At 44.1% G+C, this 9,676-nt stretch overlaps 1 protein-coding gene across 2 annotated transcripts in view; it reads right to left on the bottom strand.

The window, feature by feature from the left end:
• Positions 1–982: 982 nt before the first annotated feature.
• LOC139562091 (heparan sulfate glucosamine 3-O-sulfotransferase 1-like) overlaps positions 983–9,676 on the bottom strand; it is a 29,390-nt gene continuing 20,696 nt past the window's right edge. For both annotated transcript variants that reach the window (XM_071379425.1, XM_071379426.1), the window contains one exon: positions 983–2,465. In XM_071379425.1, the coding sequence (XP_071235526.1) occupies positions 1,371–2,276 (906 nt within the window). In that variant the 5' untranslated portion in view covers positions 2,277–2,465 and the 3' untranslated portion in view covers positions 983–1,370. The remainder of the gene's footprint in view (positions 2,466–9,676) is intronic.

Genomic DNA, 9,676 nt, shown 5'->3' with positions numbered 1-9,676 from the left:
GAGGCCTTGGCAAGGGTCACCGGTTCCCTGTCACAGCCTCTTCACCTGCACCACTGACAAGGGGAACCCTTGAAAGAGCATGTCCAGACACATCACATCATACTATTCCTGAAGGACCTATGCGCCCCCTAGTGAAGACATAGGGCAATAACGTCCCTTGGTCCAGTACTGCAATGACAAATTACTTTTGAAACACTACCAGCTCCTCTAAGTCAAAATAGAATACTGAGTATTCTGAGAGCATGTGCTGGATGGAACCTTAGAACAAGACTACAGTTGAATACACTAAGGACATATCAATAAACACAAGAAAGTATCAGTAAATGTGAGATGGTAAGATTGAGTGCAAAAACATTGGTTCATATTTTTTGTGTGGACTGACCAACACACCCCTTATTCCTGCTGGCCAGGGATAAAGCCACCAGCATCGATGTCTGTCCCCCCTGGGGTGGGAGAACTTATTTAGCCTCTGTCAGAGCCAGCACAGAAGGGAAATCACATAATCATCACTGGTCTCCCTGGCTTTGCCTGCTCTTTAAAGCCTAATCAACGAGGATAATAATCATGATGAAAATAGTAATTGCTACTCTTCTGTTTATGTTGAATAATCACAACTCCAGTGAGAACTACTACAATACGCATCTGATTTACTGGCTGCCTCTACAGCCTGATCAAACTGTTGAACACTTAACGGTGCTAAAATACAGGAAGAGCTCTGACTTCAGCTTGCTGACTCTCGCGATTCGGCCCCTTTTGCTGCAGGCACTACCTTCAATGTCCAAACCATTAGTGATTTCTGTAATACTAAAGTGGCGCTCTAGGGCAACCATTTCCCTGCATTAATGTCCTTCTTCCACTGCAGTGAATCAAAGGCTTATCCTAATGGCTCTGTCTACCTTAGCATGCTGGACTAAACAACTCCGGTTAGGATCTGGAGGACAGCACAAAGAAACAAAATGAGAAACAGATCCCGTTCCACATGTACATTTTTAAAGCAGAACAATTTATTATCAAGTACAAGAATATCAAACAAAGCAGAAAAAAATTCATCAGGTTCACAAAATTGTTTTGCCGCAATCTGCATCACTTCACTTTTGCTAGGTACAGTACAGAGAATGACTTATCAAGCTTGGCGATTTTTCCACGTTAGCTTATATTTTAAGTTCTTGCTTTATTTTGTAAATGTGGAACTGCTCTGCTGACACCAGAGCAGAGTAAAAGGCAATTGACAGGAGTGTTTGGGTGTCAGAGTTCTTAAAGTGCTTTTGCCCCTTTAATAGTGGTCAGTCAGTCCTTAAACAGGGCAATGGTTCCTAAGTCTTCTGTGGGCCAGGGGGAACTAGTCCACATAGGAAGAGGGGTGCCCTGCCTTACTGCCAGTCAAAAGAGCGCTTCACCAGCCGGTAGAAGTTACGATTGTGCTCCCGGAGGTAGGAGCGTAGCTGTTGCAGCACGGTACTGTTGACGGCCGGGTGGGGACGCCCTTTGGACTCATGCAGGCAGCGTTCTCGCCCCTCACTCCGGATGCAGTAGAACCCCTTGGTCTGGTTGAAGTAGAAGTTGGACGACATTATCCTGGGGGGCAGGTTGAGGAAACGCTCTACTTTCTGCAGCTCAGGAAGGGGGTCCCGGATCAAAGTGTCCCCATCAACGATGTGGATCTGCTCCAGAGGGAAGTGGCGTAGCCAGTTCCGCATATGCACGTCGTAGAAGCTACGCTGGATAGCCTTGTAGCGGGTGTTGAGAGCTCCGCTGCGCACCAGCAGATTCTCAATGGCCTGCACTGGCTTGTGGTTCTCCAGGCGGTTGAAGTAGACCTGGGTGTAGTCCGAGATGACGCGTTCAGTTGGGTCCCGCAGGATCAGCAGCAGCTTGATGGAGGAGTTCATGGCACGGATGCGTTCTGGCGCCAAGGAAGAGGTGAAATAGCCTGGCGTCTTCTCCACTGTGATCTGGTGCGGGTAGGAATAGGGCATCAGCTCACGGTACCAGTCAAAGCCCTTGGCGTAGTTCTCATCCCAGTCGAAGAAGTGCACCTCTGTGGCGGCGGCAGCTACCTCAGGGTGGATATCTAGCATCTCCAGCAGGGCGCGTGTCCCCCCCTTGCGCACCCCAATGATGATGCTGTGGGGGGCATGTTTGCTAGTCCCCGGGGGTGGTGACAGAGTGACATTGGCAGTGAGTCCAGGGCCCAGATCCAGACTCTGAACAAACTCTGACGGGGCAGCATAAGTCTGGAGAACCAGGAGGAACACTGACACCAACAAGCAGGCCATGGTGAGGGAGGTTGACGAGGAGAGAAAAATAGAGGAGAGGAGATGGTCAGAGAGACAGGAGAGCAGTGGATCAGGTTTAGCTGTGGATCAGAGCCATCTCTTTGTGATCAAAGCTCACACGAACGGAGCGGCTGTCTTCGTCTGCCATTGAGCATGAGGAGGAGAAATCACAGCCAGTCCAGAGCACATCTGTGGAGACAGAAGGGGAAAAAAATGTACTTAGGTCTTCCCATTTGATTGTCATGAAAAGCTAGTATAACCCCAAGGCAATTTCTTTAACCTGACAAAGCTTTCCAGTAATTAATAGAATGCAAGTCTGTCTCAAGTGTTTCCTCTCTTTTGGTTATTATTATTCATCTCACTCAGTTTTAAATGTTTTCCTTCCATCTCCCCCTCATCTCTCTCCTTTCCATACCAGGAGTCACTTAGTTTAATTATACGGTGTAATTTCACTGGCTAAAAAATATTTAGATCTCAGCCACATTTTTGGGATGAACTATGCAAGTGCCTGGCTCTGGGCCAAAACAGAGGCCACACTACTTCATTTTGTTTTACCAGGGGTCATAATCCTCACTCGAATCAATACACTTAACATTCACCCGGGAACATTTCAATGAAGACAGCCGGGGGTTAAGCGTAAAGGACAAAGTGTGACTGTAGAAATAAGAGAAGCGTTAAGTTCTGGATACTGTACCTTCTGATTTTCTATACATCTGAAGCAAGATCAAAGACAAGGCCAAGAGAACTAGGCCAGGAGGACTAGGATTTAATAATACCGGATAGACTCTGAACAGCCATAACATTTAAATCCTCCTGACCTTAAGTCTTCCCAAATACTTTCACCGGGATAACAAACTAAGGGAGAGGTCGATTCCTCCATGCAAGTCAAAATAACTGCTCTGTTGCATAAACATCAAATACCACCAAAAGGTCATGGTAAGGCTCTCTAAACAAACTCCCAGAATCATTATCCGGCTGAAAATAGGCTTCCCTGCTGAGAAACAAAACGGCATAGGCTGGTCATGCTGGTGACCAGCCGCCGTCGTGTTATGGACACTGGTAGTCTCTCGTGAACAGACTGCGTAAACATAAATGATACCATAGATCTGTCACGATACGTGATGCGTGAGATCCAGTACTATTAGTTCCAGTGTTCGTTTTTTTCCGTCACTGGTTATTTGGACAAAAATAAATAAAATCACACTTTCGTAGGTGTTAGAATCTTTCGAATTCCGGAACAGGAGGGAACATTTGGCTCATAGACCTGCCCGTAACTAACAAAGAGAGAGGACGGAGCTCTTCCTTCCGGTTCAGATCCTCATTCTAGTTCTTCTCAACACGTATGGACCCAGAACTTAAATCATACTTTCGTTCTGTGTTAACCGATATTAGGACATTGGTGACCAGCCGTCACTGTGTTTTGGACACTGGTAACTACGCTGTTCACAAGCATACTAGTCATGCCGGTCACCAGCAAAACTAGCATCAATTCAGCTTGCAAAATTATGTTTTATTCCTATTGGGATCCAGTCAGAGTGGGGATATCCAAGAATCTGCATTCAGAATGACTGCCAGGGTTAGAAAGATTTATAAATGACAATACCTAAACCATCTAAAACAGGAACAACCATTTTAGCAATGGTTGCAATACGTCCAACTAACAGATTGGATTCGTTTAGAAAAATCAATATGTTAATCATGTTTGTGTAGCATAAGATTGAATTAATTCAATGTATACGCAAAAAAAAGTACATTTTCATACTTGAGTACAAGTAAGACACCTTAAAAGAAAGACTCAAGTAAAAGTCACCCAGTAAAATACTACTTGAGTAAAAGTATTTGGTTTTAAATGTACGTAAAAGTATAAATCATTTAAAAATGTCTTATATTAAGCAAACCGGATGACACAATTTTCTTGTTTTTTTATTTACTGATAGCCAGGGTCAACACTCAGACATTATTTACAAACGAAGCATGTGTGTTTACCTCTGCCAGATCAGAGGTAGCAGGGATGACCAGGGATGTTCTCTTGATAAGTGCGTGAATTAGACAATTTTCCTGTCCTGCTAAGCATTCAAAATGTAACAAGCACTTTTGGATGTCAGGGAAATTGTAAGAAGTAAAAAAGCACATTATTTTCTTTAGGAATGTAGTGGAGTAAAAGTTAAAGTTCTCAAAAATATAAATAGTAAAGTACAGATACCCCCCCAAAAATGACTTAAGTAGTACTTTAAAGTATTTTTTACTTAAGTACACCACTGGTAAAAATATACTGAAACAAACTATTCTAAAAAGCTAACGGCAATAGACCATGCTGGTAAATATGATAATGATTTACATTTAAGACATTTAGCAGGACGCTCTTATCCAGAGCGACATACAGGACCAATTAGAGTTAAGTGACTTGCTCAAAAGGAACAAGTAGATTATTCACCTAGTCGGCTCAGGGATTCGAACCAGTGACCTTTCGGTTACTGGCTCAATGCTTTTTACCACTAGGCTCCCTGGGCATGGTTTTGCAGACCAGCTTGACCATGCTGGACTAGCATGGACCAGCTTGGTCACCAGCATCACCTGCTGTGGCTAGGTAGCTAAGGGCGTGGGCAATGTATAGAGCCGATGCTAGATATGAGGTCTGGGACTAGGAGTAGGTATGGCCGCTGGGGCAGGGGCTAGGTATGGGGACTGGGGTTAGGGAATGCAGCCCTGGGGGCTGGAACTGCCCTGCAGCACTGTGGGTAGAGAAAAGGTGCTCTACTGTAAACGTCTGTGCAGGGAGCCACTTATGCGCTGTGACAGGCGAGCTTGCCTGTCAGTGTTTCAATGGTGGAGAGCTGCCAAGTCCAATGCTAACAGCCAGGCAGCCAGACGCGCTTCCTGTCTTATCCAATTCCCCTCACTCCCTCTCAGCACACCGTCACCTGGAATAAGCCATTGTTTCACATCCCGCTGGGCCGCATTGCTTTATTCAAGACTTGATGCATATCTTCATGGCTTTCTTCGTCACACAGCTGCCCGGCACACAATCTCAGTATCTGGGAGAGCATTTAACTAAAACTATTGGACTGAATGCTGAGGGAGAGAGAAAGGGAGTACTGGAAGGTTACAGACAACACACTGGCATTGATTTACAGTCCCGAACTAGGTAAGAGGTCACGTTGTAGTTGGCTGAGTAAAACAACTAAGATAAAATATACAATGCCTTCGGGAAGTATTCAGACCCCTTAACTTTTTCCACATTGTTACATTACAGCCTTATTCTAAAATTGATTAAATAAAACAATTTCCTCAGCAATCTATACACAATACCCCATAATGACAAAGAAAAAAAAAAGTTTTTAGAAACTTTTGCACAATAAAAAGAAAAATACCTTATTTACATAAGTATTCAGAACCTTTGCTATGAGACTTGAAATTGAGGTCAGGTGCATGCCGTTTCCATTGATCATCTTTGAGAGGTTTCTACAATTTGATTGGAGTCCACCTGTTGTAAATTCAATTGATTGGACAGGATTTGGAAAGGCACACCTGTCTATATAAGGTCCCACAGTTGACAGTGCATGTCAGAGAAAAAAAACAAGCCATGAGGTCGAAGGAATTGTCCATTGAGCTCCGAGAGGATTGTGTCGAGGCACAGATCTGGGGAAGGGTACCAAAAAATGTCTGCAGCATTGAAGGTTCCCAAGAACACAGTGGCCTCCATCATTATTAAATGGAAGAAGTTAGGAACCACCAACTTTCTTCCTCGAGCTGGCCGCCTGGCCAAACTGAGCAATCAGGGGAGAAGGGCCTTGGTCAGGGAGGTGAACAAGAACCCGATGGTCACTGACAGAGCTCCAGAGTTCCTCTGTGGAGACGGGAGAACCTTCCAGAAGGCCAACCAGCTCTGCAGCACTCCACCAATTAGGCCTTTATGGCCAGACGGAAGCCACTCCTTAGTAAAAGGCACGACAACCCGCTTGGAGTTTGCCAAAAGGCACCTAAAAAACACTCCGAATATGAAACAAGATTCTCTGGTCTGATGAAACCAAGATTGAACTCTTTGGCCTGAATGCCGAGCATCACGTCTGGAGGAAACCTGACAACATCCCTACGGTGAAGCATCATGCTGTGGGGATGTTTTTCAGCAGCAGGGACTGGGAGACGAGTCAGCATCGAGGCAAAGATTAACGGAGCAAAGAACAGAGAGATCCTTGATGAAAACCTGCTTAGGACCTCAAACTTGTTAATTTTGATAAATTAGCTAATTCAGGGAAAAAGTTTTTGCCTTGTCATTATGGGGTATTGTGTGTAGATTACAATTTAATTCAAGGCTGTAACGTAACAAAATGTGGAAAAAGTCAAGGGGTCTGAATACTTTCCGAAGGCACTAACTCTTATGGCAAGTTAGTGTACTCGCCCTGAAAAAGAATCTGCTATAAACAGCTTCATGTTTTACATCCGCAATCGTTTAGCTACGCCTACGTATGACAAATGACCCAACTATCACACACATACGGCACGATTCACTGACCTGTGATCTCATTCTACAGTTTGTCAGTGGCTGCAGACACTGTGGCTTATCTTCTCATAGCATTACCACTGAGAGCCTGAGCCAGCAAAGCTCATGGTTCTACCCTACTATTCATCATCCTAGCAGGCACAGCGGGAGAAACAACAGGTTTTCTGCTCCACGGGAACCCAGCTCCCACTAATTACTCAAACCAGCCAGCCAGCTATATCTAAGGCAGGAGCCAGAACAAACCCTCATTCATATTCAGTGGGTTCCCCGTTCGGTAACATGTGGTGAGCAGCAGGTATTGTACTGCAGAGTTAGTTTTCTTAATGACACCTCAGAGATCTGTTCATCCAGAACAATTATTGATTCTATGGAGCTTGATTACCAAGCCCTTTGTGCAATCAAAACAGTATCATTTTTGTGCCTGGTTCAGTTGCAGGGTATTACTATTGATATGTAGGTATGCCCTCTTTCTCTCACACAGACACAGACACACACACACACAGACACACACACACACACACACACACACACACACACACACACACACACACACACACACACACACACACACACACACACACACACACACACACACACACACACACACACACACACACACACACACACACACACACACACACGGCTGCTGAGGGGAGGACGGCTCAGAATAATGTCTGGAATTGCGTGAACGGAATCCATGTGTTTGATGTGTTCAATACCATTCTATTTATTCCGTTCCAGCCATTATTATGAGCCCGTTCTCCCCAGTTAAGGTGCCACCGGCCGCCTGTGACACACACACGCACTGTAACACACACACGCACTGTAACACACTGCACTTAGTGATGAGAAGTTAGTCTATTTACTACCTGATCTTTTTGACTCGTTCAGTCAACAACAAAAAAAATACATATTTTGCTTAATTTCGTTAATTTGAGTCGGTAACGCCCAGAGCATGCAGGACCCTCTACCGGTGAACGATGAACTGAAAACTAGAAAGAAACGTGATTCTCTCGATCACATGCCGTTCACCATAAGGGGCTGATTGGAGCTGTCGTTTGTGACTGAGACTTGTAAAAGTGTGCTTAAAAACAATGTACATTTATTGATTGCTAGGAGTACAAATAATATTATTTTTTAGTACATTTTAAACAAGGTGTAGTTGTGGCCGCAACTGGACTAGATTGTGAACGACTAGGCGGAATTAATTGCTTGATTGCCGTGAGGATGATAAGCACAACATTATTTGCGAACTGCAGCACCCCAAACAATTAGTTCTTGAGTTCGAGTTTGTTGAGCAGAGGCTGTGTATGTTTTGGCTCATAACATTAAATAAATTGCACCATGCGATCAATTATCAGCTCTAAACATGTATTTTTCTTCTCTATGCTGCCTGCAGCCTCATCTATTTTGCCTGTGCGCATATACAACCGTTGTTTGTCGGAGCACGTCTCCGGAGTCACCGGAGGAGCGCATATTAATAACACTGCTGTAGAATTCATTGAGGCCAGCAGGTCAAACTAAAGACTAAAATGAACGAGCCATTCAGAAAAACGAATCATGACACTTACTGAACTGTGCTAGACTACACTGTACTGTACACACGGGCCCTTTCTGTGGGCCACTGGGTCGTACTGTGCCGGATGGCCCTCGGCCAGGCTCCAGGGGCTTGTTACCGCGGTGAAGAATAGCCTAGCGGACCGGACGCCAGCGGAGTGTGGCGATAGATTATGTTGGGAGGTGGGACTCAAGCCCCCAATCAAAACGCACCACCGCTCTTCTTGCTGACGAGATGGAATGATCAAAACCAACTGCAGCTCGCACACACAGTGAGGTCAGGGCATGGAGCCATCCTCCCATATATTTTCTTATGTCCAGGTACTCCTTCCTTGTTTGTTTGTTTTCTTCCGCTTGGTTCCTAATAAACATAACCCTGGACTCTTGGGTTGTTGTGGTTTACTGGATATTGCTACACTGATGTTTCAGAATACAGAAAAAAAACATATTTACACAGAACTCTATGGAGAGAGTGTTAACAAGGACACATTCATTTCAATGTATGAAAAAAACAATATATATATATATATATAAATCATTAAGCGCCAGAGAAAGAGTACAGTACACAAGCTATTCAATAGCCCAGGTTCTTGCGACATTCCTTGTAGACACTCTTTGCAAGCAGCGGACATGCGAAGGTCACACAAGAAGGGACTTGAGAGAGGGCGGGAGGGGGGTTGGTAGGAGACTTGCTCTCTCATCAAATTTGCGTTGGACTAATGTAAATGTACCTACAGCGCCCCCTGGTGGCCAAAAAGTAAACATTTGGCCATTTCTACCCACTTAGCAGCTAAACGGTTTGTCAAATCAAAGTTTATTAATCGCATACACAGTTTATCAGGTGTTACAGCGGGTGCAGCGAAATGTTTATGTCACTAGCTTCTGACAATGCAGTAAAATGTCAAACAAGTACACAAATAATTCAATTGTAAAATAAATACAAAAGAAACAAGAAATCAAGAACAGCGGGACGAATCCAATTAACAATCCAAATAGCACTGTAGCAGCAATCAAAATGCAATCTATACATATGTACACAGGGGAAATTTGCACAAGATATAGTAAAACCAATATGTACAGCAGTAGATATATTAGAGTGAGTTACAGTATGTCAAGAATCCAGTATAAAAATAAATATGCGGTGTGTATAAACTAACTAAAATACAATGTACAGTAGTAGAAGTATTAGAATGAGCTATGTCAGAGATACAGTATTTAAATAGCTCCACGGACAGATTTTACTGCAACTTTATAGACCGTTTATTTCAATATTTGCACTCTATGTACACCCTACATACTCACTGTCACTCCCACGCAAATCTACCTCCATTTCTCCATTATC

This window comes from Salvelinus alpinus, chromosome 32 (assembly GCF_045679555.1).
Source record: "Salvelinus alpinus chromosome 32, SLU_Salpinus.1, whole genome shotgun sequence".
NCBI classification, from domain to species: Eukaryota; Metazoa; Chordata; class Actinopteri; order Salmoniformes; family Salmonidae; genus Salvelinus; species Salvelinus alpinus.
This window is presented reverse-complemented; position numbering and strand designations above follow the sequence as displayed.